General features: G+C 39.4%; 1 protein-coding gene across 4 annotated transcripts in view; it reads left to right on the plus strand.

Annotated features, from left to right (window-relative positions):
- The first annotated feature begins 2,051 nt into the window (after positions 1-2,051).
- The window catches only part of arhgap21b (Rho GTPase activating protein 21b), a 33,205-nt gene continuing 12,117 nt past the window's right edge, over positions 2,052-23,139 (plus strand). The window contains exons 1-8 of one of the 4 annotated variants that reach the window (XM_058643680.1): positions 2,052-2,297; positions 3,890-4,085; positions 10,377-10,559; positions 10,697-10,715; positions 16,068-16,160; positions 16,363-16,441; positions 16,531-16,585; positions 19,807-21,376. In XM_058643680.1, coding sequence (XP_058499663.1) covers positions 4,017-4,085; positions 10,377-10,559; positions 10,697-10,715; positions 16,068-16,160; positions 16,363-16,441; positions 16,531-16,585; positions 19,807-21,376 — 2,068 coding nt within the window. In that variant the 5' untranslated portion in view covers positions 2,052-2,297; positions 3,890-4,016. Of the gene's footprint in view, positions 2,298-3,889; positions 4,086-10,376; positions 10,560-10,696; positions 10,716-16,067; positions 16,161-16,362; positions 16,442-16,530; positions 16,586-18,553; positions 18,644-19,806; positions 21,377-23,139 lie in introns of those variants that run through there. The other 3 variants (XM_058643670.1, XM_058643690.1, XM_058643701.1) reach the window with 3 other exon arrangements.

Raw genomic sequence — 23,139 nt, forward strand, 5'->3', positions numbered from 1 at the left:
AAATTGTCTATAGAGTTATTGGAGTTTCATAGTGAAAGGTGTGTTTATGTCATTTATTTCTGTGATGATATGGTATAACAGAGAAGAATCAAAACTAATAGGACATGCAAAAGATGTGCTCCTGGTATGTTATAGTGTGTATGCACCATGTTACTGCTTTAAATGGTAAAGTATTGGGTAGTTTCATTTATAAAGCACAGCTTTTAATGATAGCTGATCATATGTTTTGTGACGTGGGAACGGTTCAAAGAAGAACAATAGTTGAGTGTACAATAGTTGAATGTACTTTTGTTTATTTCTTTTACTTTCAGTGGAAGTAGAACTGGCTGGACAGGACAGCTTTGTGAAAGTCTCCTCCCTGAAGTGACCTCTGCAACAAAAGCTGCCAATCCTAAGAACAGGTGGCCCCTTATGTTGGAGAGGAATAAAGGGGGACATTTGTCGCGGCCTTGAGAATCCCAGCATTTATTAGTCTGTGGCTTGCAATATGCTTCAGACTGCCGCTGTAGTACAGGTGTGTCGGCATTCAATTCAAATTATCTTCTTAAGGAGTATGATGGCTGCGTGATGAGAGCATAGATTATATTCCATGTGGTATGTGAGAGCTCACATTCCTCATCCAATGCCATCCACATGCCAGATCTGCTCAAACTCACTTTGAACTGGGTCATGTGACCCGTAGCCCAGCCTTGTTGTGAATGTGAACTGAGAAACTAACTTGGGTTAGGTTTGCATTATCTGGTGTGTTCATTTGTTTCTTACTGAGTATTCTAATTTAGAGTGTCCCAAACTGAAGTACAAGGTGGAATAAATATGGTTTGTCCCTTTTACCAATAATAAACATCCAAAATAATCATGATATTGATAGGTTGTGATTGGCCTCAACTGAGAAGCCATATGCTGTGTTTGCAAATATGAGAGCGCATCATTTGATTGAAATTGATAATTTTTTTGTCTTTTTATATGTATTTTAACTCACAGAATAAATAATATACTGTATGTTTTGATGAATTTGGTGAATGCAGACAGGCAGCATGAGTGGGCTTAAGGGGGATTTAAATGCTTTACCCCCTCTGTTAAAGCTTAATGCATTTGTAGAGAATGTGTGATTATAGGACCATGCTTGTTGTACCAAGCTGGCAAGGCGGTGATCTTGACAGGTGTTTTCGTGGAAGCGAATCTTAAAACATCTGGCCCTGATACATTTTCATCCCCAGTGAAGCGAAGCGATAATCAACAAGTCGCCTATAGCTAACTCCTTAAGATTGCAATGATCTGGTTGATTGAGAGCCTTCGCAAACATCAACAAAGACCAGAGAGAAGTAGATGTGAGCAGCAAACAGCTGTGTCTACATGCCTCCCCCTGCTGATTTTGACAGGGAATCATTCTTTTAGCATTTAATACTTTAGTGTTCTTTATGTGTAAATGTAGATGTGTATATGGTCCAGTGTTTAAGAATCCCTAACATAACTTATGGTAACTAACTGCAGACTGTAACAAACAGAGGACTTTCCAGGTGATTAAATTGAATCCAAGACGCTCCAGTTCAGAACCGAAGAAGCCTCTTGGTGTCGTGGGTTTTCCTTTTGTTTTGTTGAGTTTGCATTTGTTGTTCCTTTCTCGGTCACTGCAATAATGGGTTGTAAGAATAGAATATCACAGAAAGCATTTATTGTCATTGATCAAGACAACACAATTATTGGTGGATCTTCTGACAACTAGTGCAATAAAAAAATCCAACATAATGTAATGACATACCAGTAGTAATAATAGGTTACACACACAAACATAGGTTATTGCACACTGTGTTCTGTGTTGCCAGGCCTGGGGAAATGGGAGAAGTTTTATCGCGCAGGTTGAGACCCACCCGTTGGCCGCGGCCCACAATTTGGGAAACACTGCTCTAGGGACTCGTTGAACTCCGTTGGAACGGTTAAACAACGCCACCTTTTCAGAGAAGCTTCGACTTTTTGTAAGCGCGTACCCGATTGGTCGCGTCGAATGCAACTACGCTTCTGATTGGCTGAGAGGGCCCTGTTTTCCGAAGGTGGACTCCCAGAGAGTCGGGAACGCTGGAAGAAAAAAAAAAATTCCAGCCACCAAACTGCACCATGCGCCAACCCCGAGAGCGACTGGAATAATCACCGGGAAGCTGCTTGAACTCTTACTATATTGAATTACGACAACGCCCGCCCGTCCCGGAGCTCCCACCGTATGTTTTCACTTCGTCTAGTAACTTTCATGGAGAACCGTGGCCGCCGCTCCTCGCCTGTAATGACGCCTCTTAACCACACAGGTAACTTTGTTTAAACTCCACCAGTTAGCATGGATGCTAGCAGCCTGTTGCCACAGTTGCTTTGGTTGTTTCTTTGGTTCACTTTACGAGCTTCCCACGCGGCGTTCACAACATATGTGACGTTAAAAAGCCCCCGTGTTGTGTCGGAACGCCATTTCGAGTGCGGTGTTTTGTGTGAAATAACAAAAAGATAAGCCACTTTTGTTGGTCAGAGAACAACAGCTCGACAAACACGCTCTGTTCGTGCCTCCGTTGACCATCGATCTCAAACGTGAGGCATTTAAATTCACCTCAAAGTCACAAAACCTGTGGTTTTATTTTGGAAATTGATACGATACGCTTTATTTCAATGACTCGTACTTTACATTTGTAGTGTTATTTGGTCATAACAAGCACATTTCAAATGTGACTGGCATTTATTTCGCCCTGCCTCCTCTATGTAGTCCACTTGTTGCCCGGTCATTCATTAGGAGTGCAGTGTTGTCCAAGCACGACGTAGTTAAGAGCTGGTGAATTGTGGTGTAACGTACTCATTCACGTGTACTCCTAGATTAGATTGTTTTTATAACAGTTGGTATCTTTTGCCAACTTGTGCTTACATTCCACCAACTGTTGATACCTGTGTCTTAAAGACCTGACGGCAGAACAGAGTTGATATGCTGATTTTTAAATGAATATCTGTGTAGTTTTACTTAGTTATTTTACCTAATTCATTTTAGAGTAATCAATTAACAAGTTGAAACAATTAATCGATTAATCGTCAACTATTTTGATAATCGATTAATCGGTTTGTAGTTTTTTCATGATTAAAACAAGATTTCCGATTGTTTAAGCTTCTTAAATGTGAGTGTTTTCTTAATTTCTTTGCTCTGGATAACAAAGAAATCATTAAAAGTTCATCATTTTGGTTTTCGGACAAAACAAGACATTTGAGAACATCATCATTCCCAGGTTTGACGAACACAGAACCACATTTTTTACGGTTTTCTGATATTTTATGGATCAAACAATTAATCGATTATGAAAATAATCGTTAGTTGCACCTCTAATTTATTTGAATCACTCTAGATCTATTTATTTACCTTTTTGTAAGCATTCCCATGGCTCTTTTTTTGTGTGGTTTCCATTCTTAATGTATTATTCTGACCATACTATATGTGAATTAATGTGCATGTGATCTGTATTAATGTGTGTTCCTGTGTGGAGGTTGTGTTTGTGTTGTGATGTTCATTTTAAGTGTTTTAAAAGTACTATACAGATTGGTATTGTTGGATTTTGATTGATTCATATAACTCCAAAACAGCCTCTGTCACAGCATGCAGGTGTCCTGTTTTATATGTGTTTGTCACAAAAAAAAATCAGGTAGAAAAAGTATTTGATAAAGGCTTGTCACATAATATTGTTCAAGAATAAAGCCCAGACATTCTGCTGTTTTGTGTCTTAACAACTTTAGCACTAATTTATATGGTTCGGTGGACTTTTGAACAAGAGATGTCACGTAGATGTGTGGTTAATTCATAATTTGCCTGTAATTAACCCAATGTTGTAACCCAGTGACGTAAGAACATCTCTCTCTCCCCTCTTTTGAACAGATGGACTAAGAAGTCAGGCAAAAACAGAGGTGTAAATTGGACACAGGAACCCTATTGTCTTGTGTCCCACTGAAGCTGCATTTTCGATGTGGGCGTTTACGGAATACAGTGTTTTAAGCGAAGTTGAATGATGGCATCACGTTGGACTAAATCTTGTGAAGATGATGACAGATGTGCAAGATCTTCTTTCTGTGAGGTAAACACAATGATACCAAACTTCTTTTTTGTGTATTATCTGTGAAATAATATAATGTTTTTTTTCTGTAAATAGTGATCTTGAAAGAGGTTCTCAGGAATAACTCCTCTTTCAATTTGGTGTTGGGGCAGTAACATGTTTGGATATGGACACTTTGGTTCAGCAGCTTTTCACTGCCTGTGTTGAATTGTTTTGCCTTTTATCTCACCAGTGCTTCGCTATTTTGTTTGTTTTTATGATCGCCATCATTAGATTTATGACAGTTTAAGGGATTTTATTTCCTATCGGGGGCTGATAATTGCTGCTTTTAATTAGATTTAAATTTCAATTAAACTCATCACTGGTGTATGTGGTATTGACGTTCTTAGCTAGACCAAGAACTGTCTCTTGGATTTTTAACTGTGCTCACCACTCTACTACCAGACAGGACACCATCTTTTCTTCTCAAAGCTTGTGTGTCTGAGTCTACAACCACAATAATACATTCTCATTTTATAATAAAAAACTATCTGAAGCCCACAGGGTGTTTTAGCTTTGTGTTAGAAATAATCTCCATCTAACCTAACACCTCAAAACATATATCACATTACTTACACATACACTGGTCATGTTGGAGTAAACAGGAAGCAGACTGTGTTCTCTAGCATCATATGTACGTGCCCTGCCTGCCTGTCCAGAGTAAATCTCAACCTCAGAGTTATCAAAATAAAACGGTTTAGTTTGTTTCCATGTTTTAAATCATAATGTATTAGTGTTGATGTAACCACCCGAATGAAGACTATCTTGTTGAATGCAGTTCCCATTGAAATGAAAGGGCCCATTGCCATAGTATCTGTTGATTTCTTTTATTTCCAGCACCACCTTCAATGTAATATTGGTTCCCCACTTTAGTCTATATGTGCTAATTTGCAATTTGATTTTTAGATCAGCAATGCATAGGCAAGTTGAAGACCCTTTGGTAACTAACCTGTTAGTCAATCAGTTACCCTGCTTAACTCTACAAATAATATTTGTTTAGGTCTAGAAGAGAATAAAACACAACAATATTTATTTGATGCAAAGGATAGCGAAATGTAGGTATTTATTGGTTAACTTAAGGCTAACGATATGCTTCAGCCAATTCACTATTCTCACTGCTGTGACAGCTTGTGTTGCATCCCTGTATTTTTATTCTGGAATGAAATGATGTCCTTACCTTTGCCATAGCAGCCATCTGAATACACCCCCATACATGCACATTTCTAAACAAGTTTATTGACAACAACAATTGAGATTGATCCTTGATATGCAGCATGTTGACAAAAGAATTTGGCTTAAAGTGTTTGGGGGTGAGGAAAAGCCTTGGTTAAGTGCATTCAGTGGAGAGCCTTCTTTTAGCAGCTCTTATAATAATGCTACCATACAAACCAATTCATGTGCTAATTTGGTGCTGGAAACCCCCTGAAGTCTCTGGTCCTGGGTTGTGCTGGAAGTGATGACACTGTGGATTAATGACTGAATAAGTGGCTATTTCAAAATAACTTTCTAAATATGTCATATGCAAAAGAGCATGTGGTCTCAGCTGAGAGAGATCGGTCAAAAGTTGAGGATGAGGATAAATTGGTGTGACTTTTGTTTTTTTTTAGAGAATGCATGGTTCTGTTATTACTGCAAACAAGCAGTAGGGAGGATTCTAAAAAGACATAGGGTGGATTGCTGTCCCCTACAGGCACAGTGAGATCCTTTATATATTAACGTAGCTAAAATTTAAAACATGGATCTTTATAAATACATATTATTGTAAACAAACAATTTGTTGAAGAAGGGTTCACTTTATCAACTGAATAGAGTGGAGTATTTAAATGTAGCAGCTAAAACTAAATAGCTCAGTGAAGTAGCTCAGTGGTTAAGACCCGTACCCTGTGTGCGAAAGACATCATGGTCGCAAGTTCGACTCCACCCTTGGCTGATTGTACTCAATTCCACTGTAAGTCGCTTAGGATAAAAGCGTCTACTAAATGACATGTAATGTAATGTAAAAATACCAGGGACGGCTTAATTATTAATTATGTATATATTATTGTGATTCTGCATCAGCAAAACAAATGGAGAGTTGAGTAAAATGTATAATTTATGATGAAGCATGAGCCATACTTCGCACTGTAGGGGAGGTATTGACAAACAGACCCCCCTGTCCCCACAGTCTTCATTAAAGCTCAGTGTTTATCTCATTTAGGCCGCCTGCCTTTTACAGAACCCCACATGCAGGCATCATATGGCTAACTGATGGCAATCGGAAGGGAAAATTGACTTCAATTGGATAGAAGAAGCCTGTTACTTCCTGTTGCCTTATGGTTGTGTCTGCAGTGTCTCATGGAAAAACTCAAGAGATGGGCTGCAGATGTGTCCGTTTTTCTTTATTTCCCTCCAGTGCTTTGCATAAACATTCCTGTTATCCTTGATGCAGAAGCTGGTTTATATAGCTCATGTATTGGCATCAACCGAATCACTGAAGACTGTGATTTGTTTTTTTCAATCGGAGTTTATTGGTATTGATTCTTTTGTCAGAATCACAGAAAAACATTATTTCTTACAGTAAATGATATGGTAGATGTGTGTGGTTAAGGCTAAACAAAACTTAATGTATTGACAAAAGATGTGTAGGTGTACCCCTGATATTGAAATAGAGGAGATATAGGTGGACAGATTTAACATGTTGACTTCTCAGCATGATTGCTTTTTGTTTTGTAATAAATGAAACCCTCTGCCATAATTCCACAAGTATGGAGAGACAGTTCTGTTAAACTCCCCCACACACAGATGGTCAGAGAGATTTGAGTACTTTGGAGAAGATTGGACAACACTAGTGCAGAACATGACTTTATTAAGTGTCCGTTAAAATAGGTACTATCGAGGAGTGTGGCACTCACAAAATGTAGTTTTCATCGGCTGAGTATTGAATATCCTAACCATGTCCTGCACTAGGCTGAAATACCCAGAACTCACCATGTGTATCATTAAGGCTTTTCACAGTTAAGTGCTTGGTTTGAATGGGATGTGGTGTAGAATGTAGCAGCCCACAGAGAACTAGGTTTCCTCACATTTTTAAACTGTGTACTTGTCTGGTGTTTTTGGAGCTGATGTCATGCAGTGCTTGTAATGTGTCATTTAGAGATGTCAGCAGAGGTTTTTAAACACACAGACCATGCCGTGTGGTTTCATTGTAGTTGTTAAAAATGAGCAAAGTGGAAATCCCAGTTTTTATTTTTAGTTTGCAGCCAGCCTGTAAACACTAGCTGTTGTGGTGTGTAAACAGCTATGCAAGTACAGTGCTTTCCTAAAAATTTTTTGACGTTAGTGGGTGGCATTGCTTGACCAGCCCTGCAATCTCAGGGCTTGTTGAACCACTGATGTAGGTTGAATACACACTGTGTTGATCACATATGCACAGGTACCATTTTGCTAAAGCTTATGCCTAACTTCTGTTGCCCACTAAGGAATTTTGAGTAAGATGGACATTACCGGTGCCTCATGACATAATCCCAAATGTTCTCACACCACGCCCACGTTTCAGTTGATATAAATGTTTATACAGTCAAACTGCTTAAAGGAATACTTCACCGATTTGCATTTAGCTTTGTATTACTAGAATAGGGGTAGTATTTTTGAAAACTTTTGCTTCCCAACCTCAGTTTCACCTGAGTTGAGAAATATATATATAATTCTTTTCTTTGTTACGTGCCCACCAGTGACACTTGGTCCTGTTAGCGTAACTGTTAGCAAAGATGGCGGACACTGTTTACATTCTGGGAATGAGGTCCATCTAAAAAGTGCAGAATTAGCATTAACTGCACTGCAGTTTCAAGCCTCGGACCAAGGAAGGACAAGACCAAAACAACTGTGTGGTAGCTTTCAGAGTCTGCAGCTCCCTGTCATATTCTTATTTGTTGTTATAGTGACACAATAAACCATACAAAAAATATGTTTTTGTTTACCTCCATTTCCATATTATCAAGTCTTCTGTTGTGCTATTTGCAGTGCAATCTGAAGCTCTAATTGCCTCATGCTTGCTCACACTCCAGTTTACGCTTACGTAAGCTACGGCACGCACACTATTGCACGCTATCTTCCCAAGAATTTATACTGTTTACCTCAGCTGTGTGTGTACCTGTGACAATCGCAGTTCTCTCACAAGATAACTTAAATCACTCTCTAGTAAGCACATCTCAGTTTGGCTCTGTTGCTTGTTATTGTTATTTATTTGGCAAATTAAAAACTAAATTCACCTTTTTTATACCCACATTTGAGCTGGCTCACTGGGCTTCTCTGAGAAGTCACAAATTAATCAAGCATAACATTCAACCACTAAAACAGTTTTTATTCTGTTCAGGAATGCAAGTCAATAACTATAATTTGGTGTCCTAATCAAGAAATAATAATGGTCTTAACAATTTGTTCAGTTTTTTTGAAAATTTGAAAATTCATGAATAACAATAATAATTATTATATTTTATCATTAATCTGGTTAAAGAGCTCCTACATGCTGGTGTATTAACCATTACAGAAACATAAAAAAAAAGAGATTTTTGATAATGACCAATGCTGTACATTTAGGACAGTTGTGGCTTTAGGTGGTCTAATAAATTTCTTAAGCACAGTATATGGATATTTCTTTTTGTGAAAGGGGCAGATGCTAGATTCTGTATTCTTTCTGCTCCATTTCATTCAGAAAAAAGTATTCATGATTATGTTCTATTATTGTATTTTATTATGAAATTATTTATTTATGTATTTATATTTGTCTTAATTAACAGAAGTTGAAAACTGAGGGCAAATGGGGGTCTGGAATTTTACTGACCTAGAATGTCGGCAGTCTTAAGTATGCATGTGGCAATGATAAAACTCCTCGGCATGTGTCTGTCAGGGGTCCCACACCTCCTTCTGTTGTCCACATCCAAAGATCAGAGGCTTGGAAATTGCCCTGTGCACTGGCCGCTAAATCAGATCCAGTAGACTGGGATTGGCTTTCCCTGTAGACACGAAGGGAGCAATGCAGGCATGTCAAACATCTATTGTCATATCACCACAAGCTCATCTACGGGTAGAAATTGGCATGTGCATGTTTTGTAAAAGCCACTCAGGGTTCACAGACAGGGCTTAAACATGGAAATGCAGGCATTAGGGAACAACCAAAGCTTGGTTATACTCAGTAAAACCTGTTTTGCTGGTTTCATCAAAATACACACGTGTGTCAGCTGCACCTGCAGCTCCATTTCCCAGGCAATTAAAGCAGGACTATGGGTCTGTCCTTTTTTCCAGTAAATGTATACAACTTTCTGCACAGATTGGAAACACCCAACTCCCTGCAACAGCTGGATCAAGTCAGAGAGCTATTAGTGTTTATTTATTTATTTTTAGCTATAACAAATGTCAGATTTCTACCCTTACAAGTAAAAATAAAGTCTACTATAAACTTAATCACTGGTTGTTATGACATGCAGTTAATTCACTCAGATTTTCTGACATTTTCTAAACATATGTGCCCAGGCAGACCTGGTGCAAATGCCTGCTCATCACATTCCTCACATTGTGGGGGAATGTCTGTGCTACGGGGGGATGGTTGGTTGGCTTGTTTGAGACAGGGTGAGGGGGGAAAAAAGTAAATATAAGACTGTATAAAACATGTTTTCCTGAAATGAGTACTGAAACTGGGAATATGATACAGGGGGATCTGAGTTCAGGTGGGTGTTGCTGCACACATGATACCACAAAGGTGTGAGGTTATAAATAGCCAGTAAACACAGGCGTGGGTGTCCACAGCTCAGAGACCTGATGTGCTGTTCTCACCAGCTGTGAAAAGGGATACCACAACTTGATTGTAAACACTGGAAACCAGTGTGTTTGAGTTTGTGTGAAATAAAGAACACCAGAAGGTTGCTGTTAATGTGCAATGACTGCAAAAAAACAACCTAATTTGGATGTGGGTGAAACAACAGGTGATGTTTAAGTAAAATTGTTTTTGGATTCCATTGTCACTATTTTGTTTTGCTTTGTCACTTCAATTTCATTGTCCACCACTTTTTCCTGCACACGAGGTTTGCAAGGCCGCTCGAGCCAGTCCTAGCTGGCATGGGGCGAAAGGTGGGGTACCTCACAGGGCCAATTAACAAGCTAGTATAAATATCTGGCAAAGAAAATTGTTTTATAAATTGTCCTTAAATTCATGCAGGGTGGGGTAAAAAATACTGTGTGTAATAGTAAAATTAAGAAGGCTTACGTTATATCTCTTCCTCCACATGTGTTTTCTTGCAGAATGATTGCCCAGAGTGGAGAGGTGTGGCAGATTCTCCGACAATGCAAAACCCCACAGAGGAGGAGGTATTCTCATGGCCGAGACCCAAGACTGTGCTTTTACGTCGCACCTCCCAGGGCTTCGGCTTCACGCTACGGCACTTCATTGTGTACCCACCAGAGTCGACCATGCACAGCTTCCCGGTAAATTCAAAGATTTGTTTTTAATCTTCCCTGAAGTGTTTCATACACCTGAGTGTTGTTTGTCACGTAAAAGATAATGCATAATCAACAAATGGTTTGATACCTAATTCCTGTGACCATTTGTGTTCTTTTTACAGGAGGAAGTTTATGGCAGAGGTAAGCAGAAAAACTTGGTTGTTCTTCATGCCTGCACTTCAACACTGCTGAGTCAGAGCGGTGCTTTGACTTCTAATGACTTTTAATCCTTCCACTCTTTTGGCTCCATTTGCTTCCTTATGCAATGGAAACAATGTAGCGACTGTGTGTGACCAACCTTTGTGTAGGCATGAAAGGTTTGGTTAGCACCACCTGTTTCTGTCCAACACTGACCCACCTCTTCATATTGTTTCTCTTTGTTGCTATAGCTGGTTTTCACTCTCACCATAAAAAGCTGTCAGAAAAAGATGGCCTCAATTTACTTGTTGTAGTTGTATAGGTGTGACCCTGTTTCCCCTCATTTTTTTCTTCATGAATCAGACAAGATATGAACTGTATGGCACCGGTTAATGTTACTTGGTTTAATTTCAAAAATCGATAAGTAGGATTAACAATGATTTATTGTATCTTTTCTTATTCTAATCTACATATTGCAATGTCGACCAAAAGATGAACAAAGATGTTCCCCAGCATTCATGTTCTACAAACCTTGTTAGAGAGCAAACATACTTAATATGAAAGATTGATATTTTATTGAAATAACAAAATAAAAAAGCCCCATTCTTGGAGGAGCTTAAGTAAGCAAAGATCGAGAAAGATAGAAAGAAAAGATAGGATTTTATTTATTTTTATTAGTCCCACAATGGGGGAAATGTAAGTCGAGGTAAAGATAATAAGTAATTAACATGCATTTTAACAAAATTATTAAGATAATATTATATGCAGTGTAAACTGTAAATGGTGGCACGTGCAATATTGCACTCATGTAAATTGCAACGGTTATGTTGCACAATATAGGTTTAACGTCAGATGAGTTACATGTGATCTACTGAGAGCAGTGTTTGTTGTAAAGCTGTATAATAAGCTTAAGATGTTGTGCACATATTTGAAATTCCCCCATCTAGAGTATATTTCATTCATTTCCTGAAATACTTGGAATGCTCTTTCTGTGGCTGCCTGTCTCCTCTTGACATGGTCACTGTGATGTGTTTTCAGTGACAACAGCAGTTCTATTTGTTGATGTTTATATTCCTTGGGGAGGGTAGTTGCCTCTGAAAAGAGCCATTATAATTCATCTTATGTACTCTGTTGTCATTATGCACAGGGAAAGCCCATAAATAAAGTTATTTAACATTTGCCATAGCTTATCAGTTGTCACCCTGTGAAAGTGCTCTTACATCTGTATAACCTGATTTACTTTTTGGTTGCTCCTAGACACATATTCTTTTAAGTCATATATAGTATACATGACATGTAGGACCTAATAGGTTAAGACCTTCCTAAGTAATGTCTCATACACAATGCAACAGTCACACATCAGTGCAAAGCAGCTTTTAAAGGTCGCAGTTATTTTTTTTAGCTGTAATTATTCCTTCTCCTCACACCAGCCATTCATAGATGCCTTCTTTATGTTCTTCCAGTCAAAATTATCAAAAACAAAATCCAGTCATTGTTGCATTGGTTGTTTTTTTTTATGGTGAAAGTGCTTTCAAAGCTGACGAGCCCTAAAACACTGTGAAACGATCTCTTTTTTTTCAAGAAGAAATGCTCAGCTACTATTACAATAATATAATCCATGTTTACTGTGCGACCCAGCTACAGATGTGAGAAAATGAACTGTGTGGTGCATCTGATCATTCATGGAGACATGGAGACACCCTTCATTAGAAAGCAGAATACACAGTCACATGGTCATCTGCATATACTCTCCAACACATGCTTGAATTAGTTCACTGTCCTCTACTAATGGTTGCTTTCATCCAATTGAGATCTTGAATGGACTGTATGTGAGGCACTTGTACACTGATTCATTTGTATATATTTACATGCACACACTCACACAGCCGTTTGAGGATTGATAGAGCCTGCTCTAAATAGCACATGACTTAATGTATGTTTTATGCATTGTCATCCCATCACCACATTGCGTAATGTTATTGCCAAGGCTCAATCCCAGTTTTCCATTAGCATCTTTTTGTGAAACCGCATTGACACATGGAAGTACTGTAAAGCCCAGGGAGAGGTTTGTCCCTGCTAATGTTTACACTTAATATAAAAGTATAGAGTGAAAGTATAGGCGGGAGAAGCCGCGGCGAGTACATATGTCTGCTGCCCCGGGAAGTGGCGAGGCCCGGGTGGGGGTCGCTGTAAACCACCTTCGCCCCAAAGCCTTCCCAAGCCGACCTAGAGCTGGTCGCGGTTCACCACCCGCGGAGGAAATTTCAGTTTCACAACCTGTGTGACACTCTTGTATGATGAAGTAGGGCATCAATTCATGAAAAAAACAGTTGAAATATTTTGGAAAAAAAGTTATTAAAAAGAGATTAAAGGTTTCTGCCCAACAGCAATCTCCAATACTTATAGACCTAAATGAATTTGTTAAAAGACTATACTTTTTAACTAAAAGTAAACTAAAACCTTTTTGAGTTTTCTTCGACTAAAACTAGACTAAAACTATCACATATAGAAATGACTAAAATTTGACTGTAACTAATAAGCATTTTAAATCTAAAATGGCTGCGAAAAACAACACTGTTTGGAATACTATTTGACATATTAAATGCCGTTGAACATTGCCTTTTGTTTGAATTGCTAGTAAAATAATCAATGTTTTTCTTCAAACAAACAATGTTTTGCTACGAGATGTTGATGTGTAACAGAGGAGCAGTGTCTGTGTGCCGTCCTCTACTTTTACTGCTTGCGGGAGTAGGGGGTGTGCCGACAAGCTTTCATGGTGACAAAACAATGGCTGTAAGCTCAAGTACTCATGATGATAGTCCACAGCTTGTCAAAAAAGACAACACCTGAAGCAAAATATGGGACAGTCGAAACAAACCCATGCTCACTACATATCACACCTGTAATTAATGCTTGAAACCCTCTCAGACCAAAGTAGCCAACGTGTTCAACCTACCATAGAATCTTCCTGTAAAACATGTGATCCATAAATTCAATCATGCCAATGCTGTTTCATGGATATTTTGTATTATTTTCTTGACAAGACATGCTTACAAATAGTGGCATAGCATTTAATAATATATAGGTCCAACAATTACTGCTCTAAAATAGATCAAACACAAGTATCCTTTTTTCCATATCTTTATCAAAGGTCTGTGCTTTACTGAGTGTGTTTTCCAGTTTTGTACTTCATCAAATTAGATTTAATATGATTTTCAAAGTCCCATGTTCTGCCATTTATTATCCCATTGCTATTCCTGAACATTCTCTGATTTAGTGTCATCGTTGCGATGGAGATATTTAGACAGGTATCAAATCACAGACAGAAATTTAGTATCATGTCAACAATATGCTGGATACAAGAAGTTGAAGGCATGAGGTCAAAAGAAAGGAGAAGAAAAGACGACCTAGTATGACTTCAGGCTGGGATGGGTGAACCAAACAGCTTCACAATACCACACCAACAAAACGTCTGGCAGACATCCAAATATAGGAACACAGGTGCATTCTCATAATTCTGTTTTTGCCACTTAATGTCCTCTTCAGATTAAAAGTGGTGGGAACAAAATTTAGACCCTTACACTGGCCATCAATGTAAAAATAGTTTATTCTGTTGATTTCCCATCAACATATCTGATCATTCAGATGTGGTGAGGTTTTATTTTGAAGAACTATGGGCAAAACTATTATTTTTTTGAATCACTGTTGCTGGTGTGCAACTCTTGTCACACCACAGTGCCACGCCACCATCATTTTACTTTTTAAATTAGAGTCTGGTGCTTGTCAAGATAAAGCTCTTCTGTCTTAACACCGAGGTCATGTTTGGGTTCACTTGTGATAGCGCTCATCTTCTGATTTTTCCACATTTGGAAAGGCTCATTAACCCTAGTAAAAGTTGACATTTTTCTTTTGGTGCAAGTGCCCACTGTGGATATTTTCTGAGTTTAGTTTTTAGTGATGAGAAAGAATAAAAGCTAACTGTTGTTACGTGAGGCACTGTGTAGTCTTTACCTAGCCATTGTCTCTACATTTGCTAAGTGGTTTCAACACTAAATGATCATCATAATATAGTGATGTGTAAATTAAACATGGCAATGTTTTATTTTTCTGAGACAGGGTTTTCTGTGGTTTTAAAATAACACACATTTTTCTGTCGGTGTAATGAACAAAGTGTACCACTAGAGGGATTGTGTGTCATATGCTGTTTCGACTCCAGTTGCACTGTTGCATAATGTGATTTCTGTATGAGTAACCCTTAACATGAAGCAGAGAAAAACAGAGGCACACGTGTGTCCTTGTTAGGTTATTGACATTTTTGACTAATTGTCTAAAATTGTTTTGAACTTCCCTTTTTCCCCTGTGTTAATTTGCCAACACTTTACCAGAACAAAATATTTAATATAACCTTGTGATAATGTACATTGTCAAAGGTCCAGAGGTACACATTGGTGATGCTAAGAATATTTTATATTTTTCATTTAGTAAGTGGTTATTTCCACTTTGTTTAACATTTCTTGTGTGTCCTCATGCTGGCCACTGTCATTGTGAGCCCCTAGGTACTGACTTACTATTAGAATGTTAACTACAGGGCTGCTCTTTGGCTAGATCCAGAGCTATTTCTCAGTTTTTAAGGAAAGAGTGGGAGTTGTGCAGCTGAGCACACTGTCACTCTACCTTCACTTAGCCTTTTTTTCTCCCACACCCTCCCTCTTTCTTTTCTTTCCTTTTTTGCAGCCATGCAGCTGCTAGGAAACGGGAGCAGCATGAGCAAACAGGTTTTCTTCTATGGAGCTGCTTTTATCTGTTCTAAAACCACACAATTTCCCCCCACTGAGATTTTTTTTTTGTCTCTGAACCAATTAGTGACTATTCAAACTGTTGAAATGTGGGCACACATTGGTCAGAGCACAGGCGGTTGTGTTGTCATAATGTTGATTCACATGCCTCCAAATCTTGTGACAAACCTTCCAGTTTGTCCCTCATTCTCATTCACACAGTCTCTCCTCCCATATAAATGACGCGGATGTATTTTAACATTTGAAGTTCTTGTTTTTCCCTTTTTACCCTTGGTGCATATGAGAGATTACAAATGAACCTTCACTTTAGGAATGCTTGTTCTTTTACCTGCTTGTTTGCTTGTTGTTTATTTGTTTTGCTTTGTCTTTGCTATAACAAACAATGTCTAAAATGTTGCCTTAAGCTTTGACTTGGGAAATCTTTATCTGGTTGAAACCATAGAAACCAGATAAAAATGCACATTGCATAAAGCAAAATAAAACTGACCACCACTACACTGTGTGATTGTATGTGTCCATACTGATTTACTAATTTATAAACTTCTCTCTACATTATCAGGGAGACCACGAAATAGGCTTGATCCAATGGACACCATATTTGTAAAGCAGGTCAAAGAAGGTAGTCCTGCTCATGGAGCTGGGCTTTGCACAGGTAAAAAAAAAAATCATTTACTTGAAAAGACATTTACTTGAAGTGTAAGTGTTTTACAGCATTAAAACAACTGAATTGAATTGACAAAAGCAAACATTTACCCTAGGCCCATTACCTCTTGTAACCTATAGTATTATACTACTGTTGTCTATTATTGTTGTCATTCCTGTTTTTTATTTTATTTTATTTTTATTATTATTAGGTGATCGCATAGTGAAGGTGAATGGAGCAAGCATCATTGGAAAAGCCTATTGTGAAGTTATATCCTTAATTCAAGACAGGTGAGGTTTAATATACATTTGTATCATAGATTTTTGGTCAGTTTGTTTATTGTACTGATTTTTAAGACTACATTTTGTTCCCATAACAGTGGTGACTTTCTTGAACTTTGTGTGATGCCGAAAGATGAGGATATACTTCAGCTGGTAAGTTTCGTTTTACAATCGCATTTTATTAAGTGGATGAAATCAGTTCCCATCCATCTTAAAATGAAAACTGTCACTTTTTTGAATGTTTGTTTTTAGAATTGCTACTTATTTTGCCCAAAAATTGTCCATGATACAGAAATGCTTTACATGAATGCATTTTTATTAGGACAGTAGTCATAAGATGCAGGCAGACTGGCCCATCAAAGCTCTCTATCTAGGCCTCGTAATCAGGCCAGAGTAAGTTTTGCTGCTGCAAAACTGTGACTGACAGTGCTGCTGAAATGGACTGAGAGGACTGGAGGTGTAGAGGAAGAAAAAAACAAAATTCATCAAAAATACACAGTGTCATAGAGAGACTCAAATCCAGATTGGCAACTACAACTTGTGAAATGTTATTTACTTACTTGTGTGTTTTAAATTTTTTGGATGTGTAAATGAGTAAATTTCCTTATCCCAACAAGATATGTGGCTTATATCTAATCTAAATAAGCTTTGTTTATTGACTTTGGCCTGACAATAAATAAATTAAATGAATAAATTAATTACAAAGGGGAAATAATGTGAGTATTTAATTTCAGGTGTGGAAATGTGTGCTCTTCGGAGCTTGTCATTAACATTTAATGCATGCTGCCAGCGGCAAAGTGAAGTTGCACTCAACTGTTCAATTTCTATAGCAAATCACTCTTAAGTGCTTTGTCAGGATGCTGAGGAATCTTCTCCCAAGGGGGTTCCTGTTAACTGACAGCTTGTTTATGAATTATATAATGAAGAGCTGGACTGTTAGCTTTACCTGCAAATTTCCCCTGTGCATTCTTTATGGCTGCACTGAATATTCATAATCAACCTGATAGTTAATTCAATTAAACATTTGAGATGACTCCTGCAATTTCAATTCAAACATGTATTGTTAAAACAGTCACCTCTCTGTCTAAGCAGCATTCCCTTTAAAAATAAATAAATATCCAAGCATTTCTTTAATTACGAACATGGTCTTGATGCCTGTGTTAATGTTTAAATACAGCATTCTATTATGAGTCATATTTATTGAATTTATCATATTTATATATGAACCCTTACACCCTTACAACTGCTTACACCCAGTTAATTTCTCCTGTCTCCTAATCAAATAAGCCTTTCTTCCCGTGAAGGACCGCCCTCTCTCTCAGTTTTTCCCTCTGTACTAGTCCATTGCATCTTACACATGTGTTGTGATAATGCTGACACCACTGCACACTAAATGACCAGAAGCCACATCAAAATGTTTATTAATGTAGGCAGAGGGACTGGAGAGAGATGCCTATAAGAATAAGTGGGTTATCAGAGACGCAAGCAGGATGACTTATCACTGTAGGAGGCAGCACACACCAACTGCTTGGAGACAGGCAGCAGTTGCCTAGCAAAGAGATGGAGAGAGCAGAAAAGGGAGGTAACTGTGCACGAGGAAAGCAGAGGAAATATCAAGCAGAGAAAGGCTAGAGAACGGCATGAACGATGAAGTGAAACCAGTCGATGAAATCAGCTGACTGTGTTTGGAACAGGTTGATGTAGAGGGAAAAGGAGAGAGGAGGAAAGAGTAGGAGGGGGAGTTGTACCATCACAGATGAATGTATAATCAGCAGCTGCTGCTTCTGTCATGTGAGCAATAGCAGAGGGGGGGGGGAGAGAGAGAGAGAGACGTAGACTGGAGGCACCTTCTCTAGTTAGCGTAATATTCTGGCTGAAGATGGATAGAACCATGGAGATGTAACAGCAGAAAGAAAGGCAAGCTTTTGCTCTCTGCCACCTCATCCAGGACAAACTGGCACAGGCAGGTTGTAACATGGCAACTCCTATTACATCTCTGCTCCTTCATCTCTTAACTGCTACTGCAGGTCTCGTATATTTTTAGCATGTCAAGCATAGGCATTGCTATGGCTGGTAAACATTCTCTCCCCTGTGATCGTCTGTTTTTTAAGTGGCATCTTTATTTCTTCCATCCTCTCTCCCTTGGTGTCTTGACATTCTTGTTTTGACATGCTGTATCAGTAGCCTGTTTCTCTGGAAACCACAAATCCGGTAAGCAAACGGCAGATTGGACAGCCACTTCACTTTGACGTGCTGTGGTTCATGTCTCATTTTCAATGTGTCATGCATGTCAGCACCGTCATTTGTATCATTGCTGTTCAGTTGCCTCAGATGGTTGTGTAATGGTCAGCTCTGTGTTGGTGAATCAAATGTGCAGACTGTTGAAATGGCTGATGCACGGTGCCTGCAGTACCTGTTAGACTGAGCACTCGAGCTGGCATCCAGCTGGCTTCACACAAAAACCTCACCCTCTTTATCCTTGATGCCATATGTCATTATTGTGATAAAGGCCAGTGACCTCTGAACTCTCCTGTACACTCATGCTTTCAAAGGGAGGAACAGAGCATGGCACTGATTGCAGGTTCACACATAGTTTTATGTAAGATTGTAATTTGACACTAGCTTGTAGCAGGATCAAAGTCCTCATACACACCTTTGCTTGTTGCATGAAGAGTGTATTATGAGTAAAGCGGATAAATGCAGTGAACCTTACAAACTCGCATTTTTATGGATTGGAATGAGCACTTGCTTTAATTTGGTATTCATCACAAACAGTCTCATGACTACTCTACAGGGAAATGGTATGAGCTTCAGTCAGGTAGAGGCTGTCAATCTGAGGTGGGTAGATGGAGTTTTATATACCTTTGTATTTTATTAAGTTTGTTTAATACTGTCATTGTTAGCAACTTGCGTTCCTTAAGAAAAGTATGTCGTGACTGTTAAACAGTTTTTGCTAAAATGGTTACAGCACCTGTGATAGATTTTTTTACATAATTAACCATTATGGGTTTTTTCTTTTGATGAAAGATTTGTTCCTTCATATTGAAGATCACAGTTGTTGGCAGCACTATTGCTTCTTAAATCTATTGGTGTCTATTGGGTCTATTGGTTTATCTGTCATGCAGCAGTGAACATTACTGTGAGAACTCTAAATAAGGAGCAGATGAAGTCCACTGACACCCCTGAACTGCAAACGCCTCCACACACTCACACTGCAACACACCCTGCCCACACACATGTATCCAGTACTATTTGTAATATCACACTTGACTTCTCTGTAAGAATCTTGTAGCACACTGTTGAATTTTACACACACTAACGAATGGCATTTTTACTATATATATTGTAACACTGCTTTGTTTCTGTGTCTTTAGGCCTACTCACAGGATGCCTACATCCGTGGCCATAGCACCTACAGTGGAAATGCACGTCACATTCCTGAACCACCCCCAGTATGTTATCCCAGAATAGACTGTAAGCCTTCGGGCATGTCCCAGGTGACAGACCCGGCTGGGCCGGTCTGCCGAGGGCCAGCTGCACCTCTTGACCATGGATATCGCAAGGAGATCACCGTGCCGCCGCCGCCTCCTCCTCCTCAATCATTTCCAAAAAGCCAGATGGCAGTTTGCATACGTAGTGACGGTGTGAGAACTGTGGTGGTGCCTCCGGATGCAGCCCATGCAGCCCACGCAGGGCACATGGGTCCAGCTCATAGGATGGATTACATGGACCCTGTCTTTGTCAGGGGAAGGCCTGGGTCATTGGCTCAGTATCCTCACCCTCGAAAGGCTGATGTCTACCCCAATGTTCCAGGAATGATCCCATATGGAGCTCAGATGCCTCACTACCCCGGCAATCATCAAAATATTGACTGGCGCACTTACCAGACATACAGGGAGTACATTGACAACAAAGGAATTCATTCCCATGGTAGTCGGACTATCCAGGAGAGGCTTGACAGTTTGCGAGCTGCCGGTCAAATGAATGCTTCTCATCACATTCCCCGGGCAGACTGGGGTCCTAAGGGGATACGACGGAGAAGTACCTCCCATGAACGGTCATACCAGGGACCTCCACCCCACTTTCAGATTGCCCCACGCAGTGCCTCGCAGGATCGCATGAGCGGTGCAGAGAGGATAAGCAGGAACTGGCCCCCGAGAAGTGTATCCCAAGATGGCATTGTACACAAAGCCCGGGCACACTCCACAGACTATCTTGAACCTGCTGAGCTAGTTCTAGTCAGTGAGAGGAGAGGGTATGTACAAGCAGACCAAGGTACAAGGCCCAGCAGACAGTCTATACCTAGGCAAGCCATGCTTTTAAGGCCTAATGTTGGATACAGTGGTGGCATGAGGGGAGCACCCAACCCTTCTCTTTACTCTAAAGGACCAGACTCCCTTCAGACTCGCTCCTCACCCATGCTTTCAGACAGACCTTTACATTTTTCAAAAAGCACAAGTACTGATCATTCTTTTGCTGACCAAAGAGTTTCAGGCAAAGGAAACCATTCAGGCCACACAACTCGCCAACGTCAGGGCAGGATACCGGCGGACTCATTGCAGCCCATTGACACAGGCAGAGATGCCGCACTGGTGGGAAACAGGTCATCTTCATGCTCCACCCCAAAACGGGTGCCACAGAGACCTAGCATCCTCAAACCACCACACCCAAACACCCAGAGTCAGGTCAATGGGCGAAGTCCAACAGAGACAGGGGTGGTTCTAAGGGAGAAACCTTCTGCTGGAAAGAACCCCAGTCCTCTGCGTCACCCTTCCTACATCCTGGCTGTAAATGATGACGGCACAGATTCCACAGGAGAAGTGGTGGCATGCTGGCTTCCCAATGATGCACGGCGAGAAATGCACATACGTCGCCTTGTGGAACAATGTCACACCTCCTGTTCCAGCAACCTGGATGAGTCCCTGGACTCCATTCCATTCATTGGTAAGAGAATAATCAGTTGTAAGCCCTGACAGCCCATGTTGTCATGGCAACCACCACAGGCAGTAGTAACACGAGGCAGGCTGGCAGGGCCTATACTGTAGCTAATGAAAGGGCTTTTACCATAGATGCTTATAGAAGTCATTTAAAATAGGTTTAAAAGTGGCTAATAGCTTATTTGCCACTTTAATTTTATTGATAATCTAATTCATCGTATCATCTTGTGTGTGTGTGTGTGTGTGTGTGTGTGTGTGAGAGAACAGTAGCACAGGGACATTGATCAAAAATAAATCAATCTTCCTAGGTATTAATCTGTTTTTTTTTTTGCATTCAGAAAGGGTTTGTGTGATATTTGATGAGAGAAACGAGGTTTATGTTTTAGATCTACGTGTTACTTTGTGTGACCGTGTCATTTCTTCAGAGAAAAGGTCAATTCCAGACAGCATATTGTTGTGGTTCTAAATAGTAAACTTTTGGGAAGAACATAAAGAAAACATTTGTGCTTTGCAGGAAGTCCTTAAAGAGAAACTAGGTCACAAGCAGTGGCAGCACTGGAAGTTTTCAGTTTGACCCAAGGGAGAGAAGTTCTCCAGTTAAATCTGGGTCTTTTTATTAATGTTCAGTTAAGGTTGAGTGTTAAATAATTCTAACATATGTATGAAGCAAAAAAATAACTCTCTACACAACACCTCAAAGGTAGATTGCCATATGTCTGTTCATTTATATTAATTAGAACTACCTGCTTAGAGAATTAGGTAATCATTTAGCACTACCGGTGGAGCAAGCATAAAATTATTAGATGGTTTCTGTGTGTGACACAAACTTCACGTTCAGTAAATAAGACACAGGAGAACAAAACCTCAGTGGAAATCATTACAGTATAAAGGAACTCATACTATGGATATTTCAGCTGAGTTGATAAGCAGAGGATATTTTCACAATAACACACGAAAAATAGAACAAGATGTGCAGATGGCAATAGTTGGTAATATGTTCCCCCTCCTAGAGAAAATTGAACTGGACTACTTATTCATCTGTTCTCAAGCCTAAAAGACTGACTGCTTCCTGTGCATGTGCTGTGTAAAATCACCTCACATTATCTGATTGTGTGAACTGGTTTTGAAAGTCAAAGTTTATGGTCTTAAAGGTTGTAGAGGAGTACATTTATTATTAGTGAGGTCCACACACTTGTGGTTTAGCGATAGTTTATTCTGTTAGTTGGTAGTCTATCTGTAATGTTGGTTATTAATGAGGTTGTAGAGTCCAGGTGCAGAGAAAGCAGGCAGTGATGGTGACGATGCTGCAACACCACCATTCTGAGACTGGTGCCATGTCCCAGGAGAACAGTGCCCTGATTGACAAGATTGCTGGACCTCCATCAATGACCTGTTTGAAAACCCACTGTGGATTTGGGTCATTTGGTCCTATAACCCAAATCATCATTTTAGTTAGATTTTACAGACAGCGTTAATGTTTTTTTGATCTCTAACCTGGCCCTTGTTTCTAGTTGTGTTATTTTATATTGATGGTATGAAACCTCTTTTAGTAGCTGTCTGTATTTTTTGGATGAATATTAAATGTTGTACTCTTAATTCAGGTTTGATGTAGTAGCATACAGATAATTATATTGAGCTTCATTATATTGCGGAGTTAAAGTATCCAGGGCAGAATCACTTATGCTGGTGAAAGGCTTGGCACTAGAATCATCATCAAACCAAGATCTTAGGAAAATATGCATATTTTTGAATGTTGATTCTTTGGATTTG

This window comes from Solea solea, chromosome 1, assembly GCF_958295425.1.
Source record: "Solea solea chromosome 1, fSolSol10.1, whole genome shotgun sequence".
Taxonomy (NCBI): domain Eukaryota; kingdom Metazoa; phylum Chordata; class Actinopteri; order Pleuronectiformes; family Soleidae; genus Solea; species Solea solea.